The sequence below is a fragment of the Neoarius graeffei genome, chromosome 16, assembly GCF_027579695.1.
Source record: "Neoarius graeffei isolate fNeoGra1 chromosome 16, fNeoGra1.pri, whole genome shotgun sequence".
In the NCBI taxonomy this organism is placed as follows: Eukaryota; Metazoa; Chordata; class Actinopteri; order Siluriformes; family Ariidae; genus Neoarius; species Neoarius graeffei.
In genome coordinates, this window is record NC_083584.1 from 21,894,887 (window position 1) to 21,920,869 (window position 25,983).

Below are 25,983 nucleotides of genomic sequence, written 5' to 3' on the forward strand. Positions count from 1 at the left end.
GATTTACATTAATGACTTGCCTTCATGTATTACATCAAGAATAAGATTGTTTGCTGATGACTGTTTTTTATATCGTACCATAAATAATCTGACTGATTGCCAGCATCTACAGAAAGATCTAGATGCTTTAAGCAAGTGGGAAAAAGATTGGCAAATGTCATACTATCTGTTTTTCCACCAAGAAAACTATTCAAGATACAATATACGTCCTCAATAATCATAGCTTAGATAGAATTCATTATTACTCTTATTTAGGTGTTATACTTTCTGAAAATCTAAAATGGTCAGAGCATGTTGCACACATTAAGAGTAATAATGAACTCTAAGCTATGATTATTGAGGACGTATAGTGCTAAACAAACTCGGTGTCATCATAAGGAATTTTAGAAACGTCTCTGCAACCTGTAAATCTAAACTTTATTGTAGTTTAATAAGACCTAAGATAGAATATGCAAATTCCGCCTGGTATCCCTATCTTCAAAAAGACATATCGTCTTGACATGATTCAACGTACCGCAGCTAGATTGTGTTTTAATAATTATTCGAGGGAACCGGGGTAGTAACTGATATGCTCAACAAATTGGAGTGGCCATCCCTTGAAGGTAGAAGAGTTCTCTCTTGATTGGCTATGTATTGACTTGTATCTTACTCCTCTACCTCGTATTTCAAGGGGTGGAAACTCTATGACTTTTTTACAGCCACATTCAAATTGTAATCAGCATGCAAATAGTTTCTTTCCTTGGGCGATTAATCAGTAGAATAGGCTTCCAGGAGATATTGTTAATATAGAGGATAACACAAAATTTAAGGTCGCTTTACGTGATCACCTCATTGAAAATGGAAGGTGGTTTTCGGAAATTTTAAATTAGATATATATTATTTATAGCCTTGAACTTGAATTTTATTTATTTATTTTATTAATTTATTTTATAAGTTTTATATTACTTGTATTTAGGCGGCACGGTGGTGTAGTGGTTAGTGCTGTCGCCTCACGGCAAGAAAGTCCTGGGTTCGAGCCCCGTGGCCGGCGAGGGCCTTTCTGTGTGGAGTCTGCATGTTCTCCCCGTGTCCGCGTGGGTTTCCTCCGGGTGCTCCGGTTTCCCCCACAGTCCAAAGACATGCAGGTTAGGTTAACTGGTGACTCTAAATTGACCGTAGGTGTGAATGTGAGTGTGAATGGTTGTCTGTGTCTGTGTCAGCCCTGTGATGACCTGGCAACTTGTCCAGGGTGTACCCCGCCTTTCGCCCGTAGTCAGCTGGGATAGGCTCCAGCTTGCCTGCGACCCTGTAGAACAGGATAAAGCGGCTAGAGATAATGAGATGAGATTACTTGTATTTATATGTTTTATTTATATTGATGTGATACGTTTAAATACACTATCAATTAATAAAGTAGAAGTGTGTGTGTGTGTGTGTGTGTGTGTGTGTGTGTGTGAGAGAGAGAGATCATATACCCATTAACAACATTTAAAAAGTGCAAATTGTTTTTGAGTTAATCATCCTTGATTTTCTTTAAATTAATTATATTATAGTAAAAGAAATTGCCAGACTTTCTCTTCTCTCAAACTTTTAAAAGAAATTGATCTTGGGCGGCATGGTGGTGCAGTGGTTTTCAAAGTGGGGGCCGCCAGGGGGCGCTAGGGAGGCCTCAGAAAGTTGGAGGGACGATAACAAAAAAATTGCGAAAAAAAACTTTTTAAAAATAATTATTAAATATATTGTAATTAGTTTTTTAATCAGTATTATAAAATATAATTATTAATAATAATACATCATATCAAAACGATGTTTGCCATGCTCATCTCTCCGATTGCCTGTGATGTTGCAGTTTGCGCCATTTATCAAGCTGCTTTGCTCCTCAAGCTAGCGTATTGCTAGCGCAAAATGGACAGGTTTTTGAAGAAGAGACCGAAGGAACAAACCAACAGCCCTGCTGTGGACGACACTGCTGCGAAAAAAACTAAGAAGTCCTGGCCAACTAAAATCCGAAAATATGAGGCAGCATACATTAAGTATGGCTTTACTGCCATACAGAAAAATGGCCATGATTGCCCGAAATGCATCCTCTGTCTGGAGACCCTGTCAAACGAGTGCTTAAAACCTTCGAAACTTCAGTGTAACTTGGTAGAAAAACATCTGACAGATGCTGAAAAAACAGTAGATTTCTTCAGACGCAAAGAGCAGCATTTGGTCAGGCAATCTGCTGCATTCACCCAGCAAGCTACTGTCCCCGAGCGGGCCCTGAAGGCATCATTTTTAGCCTCGTACCACATTGCTCGTGCTAAAGAACCTCACTCAATTGGAGAAGATTTGATTTTACCAGCCACCAAAGACATTGTCCGAGAATTGCTTGGTGAGGACGCTGCCAAAAAAATCGATGCTGTCCCACTCTCTGATAACACCGTGAGCCGACGGATTGGTGATATGGCTCAAGACGTATCTGCTCAGCTGTTGGAGCAGGTGAGAGCCAGCGAATACTTCGCACTTCAGCTGGATGAGAGCACAGATTTATCCAATGAGGCCCAACTGCTTGTGAACATCAGATTTATTTCACAGGAAAGATTTGTGGAGGAAATACTATTTTGTAAAGCACTTGAAAGAAGAACTACTGGGAAAGACATTTTTCAAGTTTTGGACGATTACATCGAGTCTAACGGATTGGACTGGACCCGTTGTGTGGGGGTGTGTTCGGACGGAGCCGCGGCAATGACCGGGAAGATCAGTGGAGTGACCGCTCTCATTAAGCAGAAGGCCCCGCATGTAGTGGCCACACACTGCATGCTCCATCGCGAGGCACTGGTTGCAAAAAGGATGGATAACGAGTTGAATCAGGTACTACAGGAGGTTATACAGTTTATTGTTCAGTGCGAAGATATTTGTGTTGAAAACATGTTAGTTAATAATATTCTTATGCTAAACAAATGTTACAATTATTGACTATTGAATAAAAGTAAGAGAAAACATTCTAAAAGTTGATGTTTCTTTACATATTTTGTAGCATTGTCTGTGGGTTTGCAAAGGGGGTCCCTGGCCAGAAGCTAATGCTGTTTGGGGGGCCTTGGCATGGAAAAGTTTGGGAACCCCTGGTGTAGTGGTTAGCACTGTCGCCTCACAGCAAGAAGGTTCTGGGTTCGAGCCCAGTGGTTGATGAGGGCCTTTCTGTATGGAGTTTGCACGTTCTCCCCGTGTCTGTGTGGGTTTCCTCCGGGTGCTCCGGTTTCCCCCACAGTCCAAAGACATGCAGGTTAGGCTAACTGGTGACTCTAAGGCTACGTTTACATTAGACCGTATTTGTCTCGTTTTCTTCGCGGATGCACTGTCCGTTTACATTAAACCACCTGGAAAAGCCGGGAAACGGGAATCCGCCAGGGTCCACGTATTCAATCCAGATCGTGTCAGCTCCGGTGCTGTGTAAACATTGAGAATATGCGGATACGCTGTGCTGAGCTCTAGCTGGCGTCTCATTGGACAACGTCACTGTGACATCCACCTTCCTGATTCACTGGCGTTGGTCATGTGACGCGACTGCTGAAAAACGGCGCGGACTTCCGCCTTGTATCACCTTTCATTAAAGAGTATAAAAGTATGAAAATACTGCAAATACTGATGCAAATACTGCCCATTGTGTAGTTATGATTGTCTTTAGGCTTGCCATCCTTCCACTTGCAAGTGGTAAGTGATATGCACTGGGATCACACACACAGCGGCTCAGTCCCGAATCGTGGCTTGTGCACTTCACTCGCGCGCTCTGTGAGCTGCGCAGGGCCGGAGTGCGCACCCTCCAGAGGGCACTCACTGTTCAGGGCGGAGTGATTTGGAGCGCAGGATGCCTGCGGAGCCGAGCGTATCCGTGTATTGGTGTTGCTGTGTGCACGGCTAACGGTTTTAGTGTAAACGCGAATCGTTTTAAGAACGTTAATCTGATGATCCGCTGATTCGACGTTATGTAAACGTAGCCTAAATTGACCGTAGGTGTGAATGTGAGTGTGAGTGGTTGTCTGTGTCTATGTGTCAGCCCTGTGATGACCTGGCGACTTGTCCAGGGTGTACCCCGCCTTTCGCCTGTAGTCAGCTGGGATAGGCTCCAGCTTGCCTGCGACCCTGTACAGGATAAGCGGCTACGGATAATGGATGGATGGATTAATATTCAACTTCAAAATAACTTTTTTTCACAACTTTTAGAAGCAGGCTGCTCATGAACCTGTGGTATCTGATCTAGAAGTGTGCTGTCTCACTGAGCAGGGGCCCCTTTTCGAACAACAAAATATTACATAAGATATACAAAGTTTGTTTGTATTTGGGAATCATATTAAATCAATTTTAAAAAGGTGTCTTGCAGATAAATTTATGAAGTTTTATTCTCAGCTTTCAGCCCTACGGTCCATCATCAGGGACTGAATGGAATGTGTTATATATGTTTTATATGATGTTTACCCGGAAATGAATAATTATTACTTTTTGATGGGTTTTTCTGCTGTTATAGAAAATGAATCAACACCTTCTGAGCAATCAAAATCGACAGTCCAACAGTGCTGTGGTACACATGAGTATAGTGTCAAGTTGAAATTGCTGTATGTAGACTGTAGCCTCTTCACCCAGTGGGTTTTTTTTTTTTTTTTTTGTGTGTGTGTGTGTGTGTGTGTGTAAGAGCTGGAGTGTTTCAGTGGAGTCATAAGAACAACATAGAGGACAAAACAGGAGTCAGATTCAGCATGAAAATCAATTCTAGCAGGAATGAGACAGCGCTGTGTGCGAGACTCGGAGGGAATATTAGACATGGGTGATTTTAATTAAAAACCATCAGTAGTTGCAGTGTGTGTGTGTGTGTTTGGAGATGCTGAACACTTAGCATGGTGTATGCCATGAGCTTATGTTTATTACGTAGTTATACATTACTGTGCCACACCAACACATTGGTCAAAGGTAACAAGACGACTGAATATAAATATAAATTTCTTTGCTACTTTAGGTTGTAGTTCTGTACTAACATGTAGGATTAAATATAGAGAGAGTATAGCTGCAGAGAAAAGTACATACTACTATTCAACACAGCCGACACACATTATACACACTAACACTGCGACGGTCAACACACAGGAGTAACACAGTCAGTCTGGCAACGTGATGCACAGATCAGGAAGACGTGGCCATTTGTTTTGTGACCAAGGATGCCAGAACACTTCTATGCGAATGTTTGCATACACGTTTATTCATCTGTCTTGGGCTTCCTTGTTTAAACCGTTCCCCTTCTCTTCCTCAGTGAGAACTGAGTCTCTGTCAGTCTGTAAGAAGGTGGGAGGGCTGGACACAAAGGATCCTTTGACACATGATGCGTTTGCACAACAACTCAGGAGCTTGAACAGATCCGATCAGGTCCTTCCTTCAGTTTAAACAGAGTTGAGAAGCAGCAGAGGGGCAGCAGCACTAAACGCCTCCGTGTCCGTCTCGCTCTTTTCTGTGTGCTGCAGAGACAGACGTCTCACAGCCTCATCCAAAGTAGTGCTCTTCCGACCGTTAGCCCGTGTAGTGTTTTCTGGTTTTTTCTCAGCACCTTCTGCTCTTTCCCCTAAACACACACACACACAAGTCATATTTAGAACATAGTTGCAGTTAATGTGAAGGTAATGTACAACCCCGATTCCAAAAAAGTTGGGACAAAGTACAAATTGTAAATAAAAACGGAATGCAATGATGTGGAAGTTTCAAAATTCCATATTTTGTTCAGAATAGAACATAGATGACATATCAAATGTTTAAACTGAGAAAATGTATCATTTAAAGAGAAAAATGAGGTGATTTTAAATTTCATGACAACAACACATCTCAAAAAAGTTGGGACAAGGCCATGTTTACCACTGTGAGACATCCCCTTTTCTCTTTACAACAGTCTGTAAACGTCTGGGGACTGAGGAGACAAGTTGCTCAAGTTTAGGGATAGGAATGTTAACCCATTCTTGTCTAATGTAGGATTCTAGTTGCTCAACTGTCTTAGGTCTTTTTTGTCGTATCTTCCGTTTTATGATGCGCCAAATGTTTTCTATGGGTGAAAGATCTGGACTGCAGGCTGGCCAGTTCAGTACCCGGACCCTTCTTCTACGCAGCCATGATGCTGTAATTGATGCAGTATGTGGTTTGGCATTGTCATGTTGGAAAATGCAAGGTCTTCCCTGAAAGAGATGTCGTCTGGATGGGAGCATATGTTGCTCTAGAACCTGGATATACCTTTCAGCATTGATGGTGTCTTTCCAGATGTGTAAGCTGCCCATGCCACACGCACTAATGCAACCCCATACCATCAGAGATGCAGGCTTCTGAACTGAGCGCTGATAAGTTGGGTCGTCCTTCTCCTCTTTAGTCCGAATGACACGGCGTCCCTGATTTCCATAAAGAACTTCAAATTTTGATTCGTCTGACCACAGAACAGTTTTCCACTTTGCCACAGTCCATTTTAAATGAGCCTTGGCCCAGAGAAGACGTTTGCGCTTCTGGATCATGTTTAGATACGGCTTCTTCTTTGAACTATAGAGTTTTAGCTGGCAACGGCGGATGGCACGGTGAATTGTGTTCACAGATAATGTTCTCTGGAAATATTCCTGAGCCCATTTTGTGATTTCCAATACAGAAGCATGCCTGTATGTGATGCAGTGGCGTCTAAGGGCCCGAAGATCACGGGCACCCAGTATGGTTTTCTGGCCTTGACCCTTACGCACAGAGATTCTTCCAGATTCTCTGAATCTTTTGATGATATTATGCACTGTAGATGATGATATGTTCAAACTCTTTGCAATTTTTCACTGTTGAACTCCTTTCTGATATTGCTCCACTATTTGTCGGCGCAGAATTAGGGGGATTGGTGATCCTCCTCCCATCTTTACTTCTGAGAGCCGCTGCCACTCCAAGATGCTCTTTTTATACCCAGTCATGTTAATGACCTATTGCCAATTGACCTAATGAGTTGCAATTTGGTCCTCCAGCTGTTCCTTTTTTGTACCTTTAACTTTTCCAGCCTCTTATTGCCCCTGTCCCAACTTTTTTGAGATGTGTTGCTGTCATGAAATTTCAAATGAGCCAATATTTGGCATGAAATTTCAAAATGTCTCACTTTCGACATTTGATATGTTGTCTATGTTCTATTGTGAATACAATATCAGTTTTTGAGATTTGTAAATTATTGCATTCCGTTTTTATTTACAATTTGTACTTTGTCCCAACTTTTTTGGAATCAGGGTTGTAGGACAAAATAAAACGAGGATTTTGAAATCCTCTCGAATAGCTGACATATCATCAGCTGATAGTTTGAGTGGAAGTCACTTTTTCAGTATTACAATAAAATGTCATTCAGGGATCGTCACACGTGAGCCGAGGCTGTGATCTCATAGTAAAATGGCGTCGAGCTGGTGAACCTCTCGTCCTATATGTAAATTATTAGACAATGTCTTTTTATTGAAAAAATTGTTGGTAGAAACTCTGTTTATGAAGTTATCTTATGTTTGTCAATTTAATTTCCAGCAAGAAACCAACAGTAAGATAAGAGGTTACATGGTAAACCAGTATTTTTATTTCTGGATCCAAGCAGGTACTATTTTTCATTCCAACACTGAACACACAGTTTGGGGGGGGAATATCTGCCTGTAACCACTAGCAACGCATATTCATGTGTTTTCCTCCAGATACTACAATGTGAAAGAAGTATAAATCTGCAAGTTCAGTACATTATAAAGAGATAAGTAGCATCTTTAGCTGATGCTGACCTCGTTCCTGCTCACACTCGGGTGATGAAGCACCGCTGCACTCACTGCGAGGTCCCAGAACAGGCGAGACACGGTCGAAGCCCTCCAGGGAGCCCGGGCTGGGCAGCTCCATACCTTTAGGGCAGGGAGAGAACGAGGGAAGAGAGGAGCAGGACGAGAAAGGACAGGAAGACGAGAGAGGGTATGGAGATGAGCAGGAGGGGACAAATAGACAGGGAACATCCACAGGGGCCGAGTTGGAGCTCATGATGCAGGTGGACTGGGTTTCTGGATCTTCATCTGAGGCAGAACCATTACACGTTTCCTCTTCAAAGGTCTCGGATATCACTGCAACGCACACACACCTGCGTCAGAGCCTACACATGCTTTCACGATCCTGTTTTGGATCGCACGTGACCCTCAAATAAATCCCGCTGAGGTTTTAGCACACTCACTGGATATGCCGTCTGACTCCATTTTGAAGTTGCTGATGTCATCAGCAGCGCTTACGTCTTTCTCGGCCCCAACTCCACAGCTGCGGGGCCCGATGGCTGCGAGACGTCTGCGAGCGTGGATCTCGTCCGAGATGGTCTCCAGGTTGCGCAAGGCCGTCCTGTACTCCGCTTTGGCCTGGGACAGTTTAGCCTGGCACTCGTCCACTTTCCTCTTCAGTTGCTGTGGGGAAGAAGGACGAGAGCACGGGTCAGAAATAATACACGTACAGATCAACACCAAACACCAAGTCTTTTCCTCTTTTCCCATATTTTAATATATTTTTCCTTTTCTAAGCACACCATGGCTGTGATCACATTACATTTCTGAAATGTACAGTACAGAGTCAGATTAAGCTTAATGGTGAGTGAAAAAAAAAAACCAAGCATGAAGCATAACCAGTGGAGAGAAACTCGTCTTACCTCGAGTTGTAGATAATATTTGGACTTCAATTCAAAATATGGCCTGTGGGGGGGGAGAGAGAGAGGTCTGAGTCAGGAACTGTAGACTCTGTACAGAGGTTGCCATAGCAACAGCAAAGCTCAGCAATAATAACACTCAAACATTCTTGAGCTCTAAAAGCCAGCGAGAGACAGCACATCTGGAGCACATCAGCCTGCACACACCAGCACAGGCACAGAAACAAAGAGAGGCCCCGGGGTGGGACGAGGGGGAAAATATTCACCACACAACCAGCACCAAGAGCACGGCTAGTGAGCCGGATTTTATTTCTGCTTTTTCTAACCAGAGATTGTACTTCGTAAACCTTTATCAAGATTTAAAACTGGGAGTCAATATTCAAAAGTAGAAAACGTTAACACACTCCAGCGTCTGTGCTGTTTAACGTCGTGTACTTTGTCTACGCTGACAAGTGGTTGTAATGTTTTATGTCGTTTGTGTCAGCTGTTAACCAAAAAAATGATAATTTAAACACACATGGATAGATAAAGTTAAATAAAAAAAAGAGAATCACGGGCGATTGCTCCAAGACAACGAGGGAGGCTCAGCCTCCCCTAAAAATGACGAACATCGTGTAGGATGAATTGCGCTAGGCTTATGTTATAGCCGACCTTCTAACATTGCTATTTTAGATCCAGAATCATAGAAATATATGTGCTCAACCCAACTACAGTGCGAAATCATTCCGTTATAACTTTCCCCAGTTTGCCTAATGTGCGCGTGAATTTTTCCCCCTCATGACAACGCGATGCAGCCCAGCCTCAGTGGACTTCAATGGCATTTGGGAGCTATGTGCTTTCAATATCAAAATGCAAGACGATTATTGGACAAATACTGCGAAAACGCCCGCCCCACGGAGTCCCACGGACTCCCAGCCTCACAGTGGGAGGGACATGGCAAAGCTTTCCGCGAGGAGACTGGTGATTGGTGAAAGCGGCCGGATATTTTCTTTGATTGACAGCTCGTTTCAAATATAGACAGGCAGCGGTGAATCTCAGTTCAGTCCTATGCGGATTTGCAAGTGCTGTGGTGTATTGTAAGAGATCAGCTTACATTTCGATTTCATTCATTACATACAGTTTCTACCAGCTTTTTTAGTTTGTATATATTTTCATTGTAAATAAAGTGTAAATATAGTGTTGTCAAGTTTGCTATCTTAGTTCCAGAAATTTTGTTTATTTGAGTGACTGAACTTGAACTTGAGGGGGCTAGTCAGCTAGCAAGAAAGCTGCGCACGGATGCCAAGCATTGCTGATTTAATTTTGGCGAAGCCATTTGCCAGTCTTCCTTTCGAGGAAAAAATTAAAATTAAAGAGCAGGGTAGACCAACGCCTCAAATTGACTTGGTGAAAAAGGTAGGGAATAATACTCGTTCCTTTCAGCTCTCCTGGTACGAGAAAGTGAATTGGCTAACAGCAAGGTCAGTGATGAGGAAAATGTATTGTTGGCCATGCCTCTTGATTAAACCTGGATCCGTGATTTGGTCAAACGTGGGCTGGTGACCCACATCAACAACAGTAAATAGGCTACTTTAGTAATATGTCATGGATGGACCAAAAATATAGAATCTACTTAAAATGTTTATGCTGAGTATATTATATTGGAATATATATTTCTCTGGATATGAATTAAACACAGCTACAATTTGGAAAACATTTTTAAACAAAAACACAGCTGAGAACATTTCACACTACAGACCTGGATTAAAAGTGAAGGGTGATCAAAATTGTCAATAAAACATTTCTCAGTCAAAATAAGTAAAATATAGGGAAAGTATCATTGAATGAAATGTGTGGCACCCAGCTCTATGTTTGGCTCCCCAAGGTCAGTGCTTGTGCCTATTCCAGAACACTCTGCTGTTACTGCTGAGGTTCCTGACAAAGAACTGCTTTCAATAATGATCAATTTTTAAACAACATGCCACAATTTTAAAATGTAAAATGTTAAAATATACCCCCCCAACACCACCATCATGTATATTGGACAGTAGGCTAATGGGCCAAAAGAACCTGTTATTTCACAGTTTGTGACCCTGCCAACAATCAGCCAGATCAGAGGCAAGAGTATGGGCAAAATTGATGTGTTTTTTCTTTTTTCTTTTAAAATCTGGAAATATCGTAACCGACCAGCCTCCCGTTTGAAAGACTACCAGCCGCCACTGAAGAGAATATACAGCAATAAATATCCTCAGGTATAAATAAATGAGCGAATAAATACATAAGTGAAGAAACTTGAGGAAGATCAAATCAGAAATGAATAAGAAAAAACAAAACTATAAAAAAAAAGCGCGAACTGATGATACAGCTCCTATGTAATACAGTATATGAAAATAATACAGAATACTAATGTATAGTGTTGTGACTGAAAAAATATATATTTACAATTGTACATTTAAATATCAAAAATCAATTTACTTATTAAGTAAAGCTTTAAATTATTAATAATTAAATTAAACTATTATTAAATTAATGTATTTTTATACGAATCAATTTAATAAATGTCTAAGTTATTTTTAATAATTTTAAAAACATTAATAATTTTATTAATGTAATGTATTAAAATTATTACATTTTATTATTGAATATTAATTTATTAAATTAGTTATTAAGTTAATTCTTAGACCTGGTCCTCCATATTTTACGAGGTGAAAGCAATTTATTTATGTTCAGCAATGCAGCGTTCGAAAATCACAAATCATCTCCGAACATTGCCACTGCTATCCTACGTTTCTGTGCGGCACTTGAGCGTTAAACGCAGCCGAGTTACTAACCGTGACTTGTTGATGGTCCGTTTGAGTTTCTTCTCCAGTTGTCTCATGTGGCTGATGGCTGCGTTGTATTTAGCCGCCGTCTCTCTGTGCTCCAGTTCGCTGTGCGTCCTGCTCTGCTCCGCCTCCATCACCTGCAGCAACACAGCGCAAAGCCTTGATTAATAACATTCAGGTTCCTGTTTTCTGAACACATGGGCCCTGGTGATCTTTTACATACAACAAGCCAGTGTGCTACAAACTTCTTCCACTGATCACATGGACCGAAAGTGTATCCACCTGCTTTACAGGAATTATTAGATATACAGTACCAGTCAAAAGTTAGTACACCCCTACTTTACTCATTCATAGGTTTCTGTATTTTCTATGTTGTAGAACAATACTGAAGACATCAAAACTATGAAATAACATATATAGAATTATGTGGTAAACAAAAAATTCATTCTGCTACAGAAATGAAACTTGGCATGCATTAAAATAAACCTTTCCTGATGCTGTTTTGTTTATTTTCAGATAAACCCACAGTGGACAAGCAATTCGGGACTTTGAAAAGTAGTACTCGAGACATTTCGTGAATATGGATAAAATTTGGCACCGTGGTGTTATCAAACATCTGCAGAAAAAGGGGTTGGCCCCCAAGGACATTCATGCCGACATGGTTGCTGCATTAGGGGATGATGCTCCAGCTTTATCAACTATGAAAAAGTGGACAGCTGAATTCAGGAGGGGTAGGGAGAGCCTGGAGCGCAGGTGGCCAAGTGGTTAGTGCGCTTGACCGCTAAGCGAACAGTCCCCGGTTCAAGCCTCGGCTCGACGGGGATCTGGGGCTCGCTCCCTGTCCACCCAGCAGTGAATGGGGACCTGGTGGAAAAACACTGGGGAAGTCAAAGGCGGCGAGGAAAGGAACTGGCCACCCTACCTCACCATGCCGACGGCCTAGACAGAGCGTGTTCTCTAACAGGCACTCCCCCAACGTACGTACCCAAACGTATATATGGGACTCTTTGACTCGCTTTGAGGGAGAGCCTTGAAGATGATCCAAGGTCTGGACGTCCTGCCACAGCCACCACCCAAGAAAACGTCGACTGTGTTCACCACATGGTGATGGATGACAGACGTTTTACTGTTAATCATTTCGCTAATGCTGTAGGCATCTCCCATGCACAAGTAGAGAACATTTTGCACAACGAACTTGGGATTTCAAAGGTTTCTGCTCGGTGGGTGCCACAGCTTTTGATGCCTGATCAAAAGCACACCAGACTGGCCATGTTGCAGGCAAACTTGGCAGTTTTTGAAGCAGATCCAGCCAGTTTTCTTGAACGTTTCCTAACCTGAGACGAGTGTTGGGTCCACCACTTCGAGCCAGAGACCAAACGGCAGTCCATTCAGTGCAAACACCCGTATTGTCCACCTCCAAAGAAGGCCAAGGTTGTGTTGTCGGCAGGGAAGGTGATGGCCTCCATCTTCTGGGATGCAAAGGGCATTGTGTTCATTGACTACTTTCAGAAAGGCCAAACTATCAATGGAGAATATTATGCCAACTTGCTGAGGCAGCTGTGAAAGGCAATCAAGTCCAAACGGCCTGGAAAACTGACAAAGGGGGTCCTGTTTCACCAGGCCAATGGCTGCTGTGCGTGACTGTGGCTTCGAACTGCTTGATCACCCTCCATATTCTCCTGATTTGGCCCCTTCTGACTATTTTCTGTTCCCAAACATGAAAAAACACTTGGCTGGGAAGCGGTATCGGACCAATGAGGTCATATCTGCTGTTGAGGACTTTTTTAAGCATCAGGATGAGAGCTTCTATATCATGGGAATCCAAGTGCTGCAACACCGTTTGAAGGAAGTGTGTGGACTGCAGGGGAAAATAAACCACATTTGGTCAAATTCAACCACTGCATCATAGTCAGGCTATGAACTTTTCAGCCCACCCTCGTATTTTAGATTCTTCAAAGTGTTAGACATCATCCATCCATCATCTGTAGCCGCTTATCCTGTCCTACAGGGTCGCAGGCAAGCTGGAGCCTATCCCAGCTGACTTATGGGCGAGAGGCGGGGTACACCCTGGACAGGTCGCCAGATTATCGCAGGGCTGACACATAGACACAGACAACCATTCACACCTACGGTCAATTTAGAGCCACCAATTAGCCTAACCTGCATGTCTTTGGACTGTGGGGGAAACCCATGCAGACACGGGGAGAACATGCAAACTCCACACAGAAAGGCCCTCGCCGGCCGCTGGGCTCAAACCCAGGACCTTCTTGCTGTGAGACGACAGTGCTAACCACTTCACTACCATGCCACCCGATTCTTCAAAGTATCCAGCGTTTACCTTGACACTTTGTACCCTATTGGCATTATCTTAACCAGCTTCATGAGGGAGTCACCTGGAATGCTTTTCAATTAACAGGTGCCTTGTCAAAAGCTAATTAGTGCAATTTCTCGACTTATTAATGCGTTTGAGATCAAACGGTAAATAGTAAAAATACAGTAAACAGCCCTATTCAACACCACAACTGTAGTAATCCATATTATATCAATAACCACTTGACTAAGTAAAGAGAAACAGCATCCATCATTACTTTAAGACATGAAGTGTCTCTTAATTAATAAAAATGTAGAAAAAAAACATTGAATTAGAAGGTGTGTCCAATCTTTTGACTGGTACTGTGTATAAAAAGGTTTGAAAATTGATCTGTCACTGGGATGGGACTGAGAGTGAGTGATGTCATGCTCGAGTCCTGTGCGTAATGACTGTGACTTGACTAATCTGTGACTCATTTTGGGGGTTTTTTTTGGGTTTGTTTTTTGTTGCTTAGAGACTTTGCACTCAAGAACAACAGATGATGTAGACTTCACGTGGATGCGGCTGAATTCATCAGAAAGGATACATTTGTGAGTCGGTAACTTGACTCTAATTACGATAAGTCAAACCCTGGAAGTTGGCACCCTTCATGAAAATAAGCAAAAATAATCATTCTATGAGATAAATATTACACACTGCGGCACGGTGGTGTAGTGGTTAGCGCTGTCGCCTCACAGCAAGAAGGTCTGGGTTCAAGCCCCGTGGCCGGTGAGGGCCTTTCTGTGCGGAGTTTGCATGTTCTTCCCGTGTCCACGTGGGTTTCCTCCGGGTGCTCCGGTTTCCCCCACAGTCCAAAGACATGCAGGTTAGGTTAACTGGTGACTCTAAATTGACCGTAGGTGTGAATGTGAGTGTGAATGGTTGTCTATGTGTCAGCCCTGTGATGACCTGGCGACTTGTCCAGGGTGTACCCTGCCTTTCGCCCGTAGTCAGCTGGGATAGGCTCCAGCTTGCCTGCGACCCTGTAGAAGGATAAAGCGGCTAGAGATAACGAGATGAGATGAAATATTACACACGATTCAGGTTTTCCATTCAAACTACTTGCTTTTCCTATAGCAAAATTTTACCATTAGCACGAAGTTCATTTTCAAATCGTAGTAATTTTACTATTTTCCAAAAACGTGGCAAAAGTATTGTCATCCTCACAGAATATTTATAAATTAATGCAACCCAATTATCATCCTTGGAGGGGAAAAAAGCTGTATTGTTGCCTTTGACTAATTATGAGCTTGCACCCTTTCTTATAATTTAAACAAGAGTCATCAGGAGATGACATAGTTGAATTGGTTACCATGGAAATACGGCAAAAATAAAAAAAAATATCACAGAAATCCCAAAATGTCAAAAGGCAACTCTTTTCGTCACTTAACATAACCGTCAGGTTTCTTGAAAAAAAAATCCTAATAGTTTTTGAGTTATGCTCCGGAAACTAAAATATTTACAGACGGACAGAGCGATAGCTATATCCTCCCACATTATATGCCGGGGGGATAAAAAACCAGAGCGTCAGCGACACAGTAGCTCACACGGCCGTATCAATCACAAAACCAGGGAGTAACGATTGTGCAGACTGATTAGATCTTCCAAACAAAACAATCAGAATCAAAATCCATTGAAAACAGGGAGGAGTAGTGATTTTTGTGAATTGTGGACAGACCGACGGACGCTGTGTGATGGCAAAAGCTCATCGCCCTACATCCAATTAGCTGAAAACCCTCTGACGTGTCACCAAAAAATCTGAGAGATGGTTACTGACCTACACAAATCAGGTATTAGATAAAGAATAAAGAAGCACATCAAACTAATAATATTAATCACAGTCAGGAGGAAAGGAATCCACATAAATATATTGAGGACGATGGTGAAGGGAGCAAAGGAACATCATAGTTTCAGAATTTGTTTCGTTGGTTCCTGAAGTTGTCCAGTTACAATGGCAGTTATAGTGGTGCGTATATAATATCTAGCTGTAGTCTACGCTCTCTGTGCTGTGTCCTGTCTCACCCTCTGGGTGGCGTGGTTGAGCATCTCCTGCCAGGCCGAGTCAAACTGCCGACTGTCCTCCTCCAGGAGTCTCTCCTCAGCCAGAGCGATGGTTTCTTTCGCCGCTCGCAGGATCTCTATAGCTCGCTGGAACTCCTGTGTGGCCCTCTGAGCTTCCACCTGAGCCTGTGGGAGACGCACAAAAATAAAAAGAGTGTCAAGAAGCCTCTCGGACCTGGTGTTTAAACATGCCCAGATCTCAAAACAAGGCTCTTATCTCCAACTTAACCTGCAAAGGAATGTGGTTGGAGTTTCTTTTCTCCTTGCATTCTCAATATGTATTGCTTTAAGCGTACGGTATGTATTTGACATCAGGCTTGTAGGACTCAAGTCTGACTCGTGCCTTAATTTTAAGGACACTTGACTTGAACTTGAGCACTGATGACTCGGACTTGGACTCTGATTCGTGCATTAACTGCATTCGGACTCCTAAAGTGGAGACTCTGATTTTTTCTTTATTTTTTGTAACATGCCATAATAATTTGGCATAAGATATATTTATATCTACATTAATTTTGTACTAATTTCATGGAAGAGTGTCACACCTAGGCGCCTTGGCGCGTGCATCAGATAGACTCTCGGGCGCGCTGCAAACGACTCGCGCCTGCACAGGATTAAGACGCAATCAGCACGCCTATATAATAACTGTGAAAACGCACTTACTTTGCGAAGTATTGAGCGGCGTTGCTGACACATTACCTTGTTTGGTTTCCTGATTTCCTGTTTCTTGTCTTTGATTCTGCCGAGTCTATGATAGCTCGACCTATTGCCTGTTTTACGATTTTGCCTGCCGTTCTGGATTGTTTGTGTCTTCACTTGTATTAATAAACACGCCTTCTTTTTAGAAGAAGAAACCTTTATTCGTCACATGCACACTTCAAGCACAGTGAAATTCATCCTCTGCATTTAACTCATCTGAAGCAGTGAACACACGCACACACTCAGAGCAGTGGGCAGCCACACCAAAGCGCCCGGGGAGCAGTCAGGCGTTCGGTACCTTGCCCAAGGCCGCCCCACGTCAACCTAACTGCATGTCTTTGGATTGTGCAAACTCCACACAGAAAGGCCCTCGCCGGCCGCTGGGTTCGAACCCAGAACCTTCTTGCTGTGAGGCAACCGTGCTAACCACTACACCACCGTGCCACCTTCTGCACTTACATCCGTCTCCCAACCATCTCTGACAGAATACTTCACACTCCCTGATAAAGAGAAGCACATTCACCTGTTCATACATCATGTTCAGGAACAAACTAATGTTAATGGTGCGGAAACAGACACCGTCAAATGGTGCTGTTGGAGTCTTGTTCTTAGACTCGGATCAATAGTGGACTCGACTCGAAATTTTCTTTAATGACTTGGACTTGAACACTGGGAACTCAAGACTGGTCTCAGACTTGAGGTTTAGTGACTCGACTACAACACTGTTTGACATAGAATCCGTGTGTTCATGCAAAAATTAGATGTTTATTTACTGTAATCTGTCCAGGTGGCTCTCTGCTGAAGTAACAAGCTGCTTCTCCTCTGTGTGTCTCTTGTGAATTATTCAGGCTACTAAAGAATTCATAAGGATAACAGAAATGGGGGTTTTATTTCATAAAATGGTTTTCTACTCAAAGCCTGAGCCTGATCCTGATCTTGATCCGGCGCGCCGCTCAGAGAGATGTGGCACAGGGTTGCTGAAGACGCTTCCTCTGAGCCATGGAACGAGAAGTTGGATTAATTTCAACCCTGCGTCTCGTTCCTCACCGCATCAAAAATCACAAATCCGGATTTGCCTTTCAAAAGCCCATACCAGCTCATTACCATTACAAAAGATGCTACACACACACACACAGTCTTGTTTTAGAAGTGCCTCTGGCAGCTTCTCTCTGTCAAACACCGTCTCAGGGAGGAATCACTGATGTGGGTAGCAGGGGTTTGACTTTTCCTATCCTGCACGTCTTCTGACACAGTTCATACAGCTTCTCTAAGATGAATTTCAAGCTTCTGTCTGGTTCTTAGAATGTAATCAGACTCGTTCCAGTGTAACACACATCGGCATTTAATCTCCATAAACATCACATGAAAATGATACAACAGCTGTGATAAACTATTACTGTACATTGCATCCAATTCGGTCACCAACTCAAATGTCTCCGATATATATATAAATATATTTTTCCCCTGAAGGAAGTGATGACACGTCACAGATTTTGGCCTGTTTTCCACCACTGGCATTGTGAAAAGCTCTGAAGAAGAAGCAAGCAGTCCACAATTCACCCACTGAAGAAATGTAAGCTCTTATTCATTGACAATAGGAGACTCTTTCAACAAAGTGACCCAGAGATGTGGTAGGGACGTAACGCCATGATGGGTTCGAGTGGGTTACACACAATGTCGCACTGTACAATACTGTACAGTTGCGCTTTGTTCACTCAGAGTCTTGCCTCCAGCAGAGGCGTTATCAAATAATCGTGACCTTCAATTCTGGAGAACAATACACACTACAGGAATATTTCCTCTAGCTCCAGTTTGCCAAGAAATGGAAACAGAGCCTGGGGTTGCCAAGTCTATGTGACAAAAATAGCCCTGATTTTTTTTTTCTATAGACTCCAAAAGCATTTCCAAACCTATTGTAGTACTCACCATGGGGTTTTCTTAAACATTAAGTTCCTAAGATGGTTTCAGATTATTATCTATATCGTCTTAAATAAATAGGAGTTTATGAAAGTCAGTGGTGAACCGTTACTATTAGAGCTGGGACTTGAGCTCAGCCAAAACTTAGCTAAACACCAAAAAAACAACAGGGCAAAGGATTTTGTAAGGGATTAGCGGCAGGTTGCCAGGTCGCTCCGTTGTGTGTAGCTGCCAATGTTGATTTTCTAAGTAAATTACATAGGGGAATGAATACTTAAGTCTGAGTGTAAAATACTGTTGCAAGCGTCCATGGAAGAAGAGTCTGGAGACAGAAATCTTATGGCCCTTTTCCACTACCCTTTTTCAGCTCACTTCAGCCCGACACGGCTCGCGTTTCGACTACCTCAGAGCAGCACGACTCAGCTCGCTTCAGCCTTACTTAGCATCCAAAACTCGCACGGTTTTGGAGTGGGGCTGAAGCGAGCCAAACCGAGCCGAGTGGGGCTAGGGGCGTGAGGAGACACTCCCCTGTGCACTGATTGGTGAGGAGGAGTGTCCTCACATGCCCACACACGCCCCGCAAGCACGCTGGGATCTGTAAACCCGGAAGAAGAAGAATTACGAATTACGAGAATTATGAAGCCTTATGCGCCTCGCCTCATCTATACGCTCTTGCCAGTATCTGTTGGCGTTGTCGGTGACAACAAGCCACAGCACCAAGACCAGCAACACTAACGACTCCATGTTTATTGTTTACTCTCCGGGTCATGAGACTACCGCTTAAAAGATCACTGATGTCACTGTTTGCGCCACCTAACGACATCACGTGACGTCCACCCACTTTCGCTAACTCCACCCAATGTGTCCACCCACTTCCAGCCAGCACGGTTCAGCGCGGTTGTAGTCGAAATGCAACTCCAACAGCCCCGCTCAGCTCGACTCAGCCCAACTCAGCACGGCACGGCTCAGCCCAACTCAGCTGCGTTGGTCGTGGAAAAGCGGCATTACTGTCTCGGTCGTTAGCCTGTGCTACTTGCTCTCGATAGATAGCACTGGCTTGACTGCTTTATTAGCATTCGCTAACACTACTGATAAATGCTACACCAGCTGGAACGTGACTTCACTGCTGCGCTGACTGCGCCGAGTCACGGTTAAGCTCGCGTTGGCCTTCGAGTAGGCTGAGGGCGATACATTTTTGGTCCCTCCCACTAGAAATCAAAATCTGATTGGTTAATTCATCCGTCACTTCCTACATAAACATACATTGCCATGGCCTTCTGTCCCGGCAATGAAGTTCTAACCAATGAGTGAGCAGCTCTAAACTCTTCTCAGCCTAGAGACAACAAACAAAAACAAACAATCTCATTGGATAACTCGATTTTAATGTTTTCAGGACAGTAAATGCCCGTTCATTTCTGAAGCAAATTTGATAGAAAATGAGGCCAAATTAAAATTAGAAGAGAATAATTAGAACAAAATTATGAAGGAATGAAAGCAATTAAATATAACATTTGAAATGCTGATATGTTTGGGCCTTCTCTGAAGACCTAGAAGGCCCTGACGGTTCTCCTCTGCTGAACCAATTCACTGATACACAAACAAACTGTACGAACGACCTTCATGGCTCGCTAAAATATCTGTCTGCTACCTGTTAATGCACTTTATTATAAATCACACATACACACATAACAGACTCCCGATTATCTCTTTGGCTTGGTAAATATAAATGATCAAATTTAGTAAAAACCATCCGTCTTACATCAAGTGGTCAAGCTCTGCAGCAAAACTACAGACCTGGCAACCCTGACAGGACCCAGAGTGTGAGACTCCGTTTTTGTGCTGTGTGTAGAGGGGGAAGCTGTGATTGCTGAAACACTAACCCTCAATCTGTCTAAACGAGCGTCATGCAAATACTGTCATAGAGTTGTGCTGTTATGTAACACCACAGGATCTAGCAGTCAGACCCAAAGCCAAACACCGCTCACTTCAGCTGCTCCATCAACATTAAACTCCCTGACACCATCAGCTGCCAGTTTAACATGCTTAAGTACTGCCCAGGGATTATCCCAGCAGTCGAAAACGAGCAACGCTTCACCGGCGATGAGCCTGAAAAGTCGTCTATTCCATCAGACCACCAAGAACCGACTTTAAACAACCACGAGGAATAAATGAAGTGTTTACCCAGTGGTCTCAGTAAACACCATTAACATGAGTGAATTATGCCAAGAGTGGCCTGCTCTTGACATGTCCAAGGTTAAACCTAAACAAACAGTTAAGGGACAGCCTGAGAAAGTCTGTCCTATATGTACAACTGCTGAACTCACGTCATACAGGAATTACCGTAATTACTACTGCCTGGGAAAAAGCGTTCACACCGACCTCAGAGTCAAATGATCATGTTGATGGACAAGTTGCAGTTTTGTGAGCTTTCAATCAAACATTTTCTGCCATGAAAGTCTTTTCAGGTTCATTTCATGCTGAAATTGCATTCTGTGTTTTATCAGGAAGGAGAAAAAAAATCCGAAGCTGCTATAGTGTAAGTGATAACAGGATGTAATATTCAATTCAGTTACGTATAAGTGGATAAAATTCACGTCTTACTTAGTTACATTTTATTCACTGGCAAATTGCTGTATTATACGCGGAATAAAGCACTTTGGTAACAGTTAATGCACTTTGCCTTGGGCCACATCACACCACTACGTCGTTGATCATCAGCAATCTCACATCGTCCGTCTGTTGTCATCGTCTGTCTACAATTTACGAAAATCGCTGCTACTCCTACAGAATTGATCAGATTTCGATCAAACTCACATACAATGTTCCCCAGGTGGGTGTGCATAAACGTCAAGATGGTGGCTCCATCTGTCATATTTATGATTTCATGGGCGTCTGAGAATTTTGGGCGACTCGTCACATTAAACGCTACTCTTAACTGCTAGGACATTTTCACCGAAACTCATCCAGAAGACTCTAAAGACATATTCCAACAAGAGTTGTTCACCAGGTGGTGCCACCTGTCATGGATGCAGCTACATAGGGGGGTCATATATATATATATATATATATATATATATATATACACACAACAACAGTGGTCGGTATGAGCTACAGCCTCATCGAGGCTGTTTTTTCTCTATAACAGCGTGGCACATCGTATTTTATTCCTAACTCCTGATTTTCTGATAAATTGCACCACTCGCTGTCATGCGTAAACACTTTTCATGTTGAGCTCATCCTGAGTATTCCCACATGACCCCAATGCAGCATGACTCCTCTCTCCTCCTGTCCCTCCTCTCACTGATGTCGGTTTCATGTTGAGTAAAGTGCCGTGTCTGCTCCTTCACATGCTCTCGTACTGCTGAGTACATGACCCCCTACTGAACTGGACCCCATTTTTATCTTTTTTTTTTTGTTTGTTTGTTTGTTGTTTTGCACAGAGCGAAAGCCTGCATACGAACGAAAAACAGGAAATGGTACCGTACACGCACAAAAATAAATCTGATATGTAAAACCACATCCTATCCACATCTCAGTTATAAATCCCAACTAGCATGAAATCAATTTGAGATAATTAAATCATTCTTAACCACGCACTTTGTATTTATTCAGGATCGCATAAGCAGGTAAAGTGAGTCACAAATGTCCGGGTGTATTGTAGGAACAGTTTGCACACCCAAACATATAAAATGGAAAAGAGGAACAGTTCAGAATTTAAAAGTCGAACGTATATGGTAAAAAAAAAAAAAATAATAATAATAATTCTATCCACATTCACTGGATATGACCAATCGTGCGCTCTGATTAGCTACTCTACTACTATGATATCAGATCATATACCGTGAGTACAGACAAACAAAATGGCGGAGCATGTTGCTGAACTAACCAAGGACAAACTAGAAACTCTATTTCAAAACAAAACCCCAAAAATACAAAAAAAAAATCCATCAAAATCTCATCTCATTATCTCTAGCTGCTTTATCCTGTTCTACAGGGTCGCAGGCAAGCTGGAGCCTATCCCAGCTGACTACGGGCGAAAGGCGGGGTACACCCTGGACAAGTCGCCAGGTCATCACAGGGCTCCATCAAAATATGAAATAAAAATATTTGATGGTAAGAATGCATCTTTTTTTGTTTTTCAAGAATTATTATTATTATTATCGTTACAGCATTTTTCACAAATTGCTCCTGTCATTTGGCCGGTTTGTTCACATTCTCCATCTTTAAGCATTAAAATTTGTTGAATTCTTTTAGACCAGTTCAAAAGCTCAAAGAAGTTTGAAAATTACATTACTGAAATGTCCAAGGAAGAATTAAATAAATGTCTAAAGCTATTCTATACCTCGGCACGACAGCATTTTCTACAAAAAAACAGCACTAAAGTCAATTCGTGCAGCCATCGACAGGTTTTTAGGAAGTCCGCCTAAGCGGAAATGATTTTGTTGGATGTTTTGTATTAAAGTTTTTATTTATCGAATTTGCAAAAAAATAAAAATGCTGTTTCTCAAAATCCACTGAATGTGGATAGAATAAAACAGTTAGTCTCGGTGCTACGTGCCTCGTCAGCTAGCAGCTCATGTACGACTTGATTTCGTGGAATAACTTAAATATCCATGCAGATTATTTTGGAGTTGAATGATGACTCTGAGCATGGTTTCACAGCCTTCCACTCGTGGGCGGGAGCTGGGGGAGGTGGGTCCCCATAAAAATTTCACGAGGTAGAGAAGTACCAACTGGTCGACTGGAACAAGATGATCAGGATGATTTTGACCAGTAAATGGTGTTTTGAGCCATTTTCAATCAATAAAATCCTAATTTTTATAAAAAGTTGTCATTTTGTCAATACTATCATGAGCACTGATGTTTAATCATTTAGTTTACACCTCAAAACATGCATTGAAGTGTGCAGTACCTCTTTAAAGTATCTCCAAGATTGATCACAGTGAGCATTTGAATACCTGTTGATAGTGCTGCCTCTCTAACTCAAGAGAGCGATGCAGCAGCGCTTTAGGCCCTGTCCACACGGCAACGGATTCAGGTGAATCCGATAAAATTGTTTATCGTTTCGGCCTGGCGTCCACACGGCACCGGCGTTTTGGGTACCCCAAAACGCAATCTTTTGAGAACGGGTTCCAGAGTGGAAAGATCTGGCAATGGCGCCGTTGCGAAATCGTCTGGATGAATAGAACGGATTTGTTTACAATGACGTCACAACCACATGTGCTTCACGCCGGGTAGAAGTGTAACGAACTCGATGCGAGTTGTCAACAAATCCTATAACTTGGTTCATGAAACGCGCTTACAAAATATTTTCACTGTGAATATTTATTGTGTAATGGTGCAAAGTGAGAGAGAGAGAGAGAGAGTTAGGGCAGAGTCAATCCCGCCAGCAAAAATGGGGGAAAAAAAGGAGCGATCTCACCTCTTCAGATGTTGGTTTAAGTCCTACAATACATTCCTCAAAAAGGGCGTAGAAGAACAAATTAATCCATCAACATGTAGCATTCAATTTATTCCGGACCATTAAAGACGCCGCCTTCCGCGTAGAATCATACGTCATCCTCGCCGCCATATTGGATAGGTCAAAGCGGAGAATAAAGATGCCTCATTCATGTACTGCGTTTAACTGTACCAACAGGTTTGCCGTCCAAACGAGATCACATTGGATTACCTTTCACAGGTGAGACTGGAAAAATACTTTTCATTGTATTTGGTCATCATAATGTAATTTTACGAACAGATTTTTCTGACTTTGTGGCTAATATGAAGTCTCGTGCATAATAGTTTATGCGCATGCGTCCTTACTACTTCTATTGTTCTGGTGTCTCCGAAGGGACCGTCTTACAGCGCCCCTAGAGGTGTGGCATGTGTATTGCATCGTTTTCAGCAAGCGTTGCGTTGCCATATGGACCTGATATTTTACTGATCCGTTGCCCATGTGGACGCAATATTTTTTTTTTAATAACATCCCATTGTCGTGTGGATGTAGCCTTAGTCTGACCAGTTCTCTCACCGCTTTATCTGTGCATTCTGATCAAACAGATCAGCTTCCAAAGCTTCAACTGTCTCACCATCAACACCAAGCCTGTGCAATTCAGTGCTGAATCTTTGCTGTAACTGTCATTCAGCTGCACTGCATTCTGGTATTTTGTGTCCAGTATTTGCACCAACGTCTCATTAATATGATGTTGATGTTGCTGGGAAATGGTGTGAAAGAAAAGAAGCTCTTGCCGTTTTGTTTTTAGGAGCTAACACCAAAATATGACCGTTGTCATTTACATTTAAGATCACTGAAAATATTTCTCTGACTAAAAGGCCATTACAAGGCCTGCACTAGCAATAAAAAAACCCACTACCCAAAAATAAAATCGACCAACAAATCGCTAAACTCTTCCAAATATTTAAATATAAACATGTCTTTAATGCAGTCCTAATGATTTCAGTTCACAAAAGCAACTCAGTTCCACAATAGTGCTTGAACTGCAGTGTACATTAGGTTCTGTTTATTGCCCTGATAACATTTGCAAACCCAGGTGATCTTTGCAAAGTTGACCTTCACGCGTAAGGAATCTTAATGTATCTGGTTAATGTTTTATAAGGCAGACAGTAGTGGATAAAGTACCCGACTTCATTACTTAAAGTCAAGGTACAGATCCCACTGGTCAAATGTTACTCCGATACAAGTGAAAGTTATCCAGTCAAATTTTTACTGAAGTACTTGCTTTTAAAAATATTTAAGTATTAAAAGTACATTTTCTGTCAACGCATTGTTGTATTATTGCCACAACACTTACAAAACCTAACGCTGTTAGCAAAGACAGAAATGTGAATTCACAAAATGAATGCATGCTGTGCCATCATGGTGGATTAATGTTAAGCTAGCTAGTCAGTGAAACCCCACCTGACATGCTAGCAAACTCTTTTCAAACTCGAAATCATATTGGGTAGCTAACGCTACTAGAAAAGAAATATTTCTACATTCTGTTTATTTGGGAAGATTACACTAAAACATATTTCTGAAAGGACTTCAGATAAGTTAACGTTATTCATGTTAGCGTAACTCTGTTTTTACATGCTAACTAACAGTGTCCAAGTTAACTAGCTATGTGTTAACGTTAGCCGTGGACAAGGCGATGGCAACTTGGCGGGCAAATCCACAGAAAGTCATTTGACTAACCAGACTGCATAGCTACGTTTGCAATGTTATCGCTAGCTCTAAAAGCACACACAACTTTATTGCAAGCTTTCTCTTGGAATAAAATGTTTATATACCTCAAGATGCTTCTGCAGGCTGGGCGGCGAGTTTTTGTGATTCGTTTTTGGCAAACATTTAAAACGAAACGAATCTTTAATCCTTTCAGAAAACGGAAACATAGGTTCTAGGTATGGCCGTGGGGGTGCGTACATTCCCCAGAAGAACCGCCTCCTTCCATCAACTGATTGTGTTCAAATAATGCTGCTGGGAAATAATTGAACTTGATTTTATACAGTCTATGGACATGATGTGACCC

At 42.3% G+C, this 25,983-nt stretch overlaps 1 protein-coding gene across 1 annotated transcript in view; it reads right to left on the reverse strand.

Moving 5' to 3' along the window:
- Window positions 1–4,768: 4,768 nt before the first annotated feature.
- The window catches only part of sh3bp5a (SH3-domain binding protein 5a (BTK-associated)), a 63,858-nt gene continuing 42,643 nt past the window's right edge, over window positions 4,769–25,983 (reverse strand). The window contains exons 4-9 of the mRNA XM_060942014.1: window positions 15,818–15,982; window positions 11,452–11,582; window positions 8,645–8,687; window positions 8,186–8,405; window positions 7,752–8,078; window positions 4,769–5,566 (exon numbers count right to left, since the gene is read on the reverse strand). Coding sequence (XP_060797997.1) covers window positions 5,388–5,566; window positions 7,752–8,078; window positions 8,186–8,405; window positions 8,645–8,687; window positions 11,452–11,582; window positions 15,818–15,982 — 1,065 coding nt within the window. The 3' untranslated portion in view covers window positions 4,769–5,387. The remainder of the gene's footprint in view (window positions 5,567–7,751; window positions 8,079–8,185; window positions 8,406–8,644; window positions 8,688–11,451; window positions 11,583–15,817; window positions 15,983–25,983) is intronic.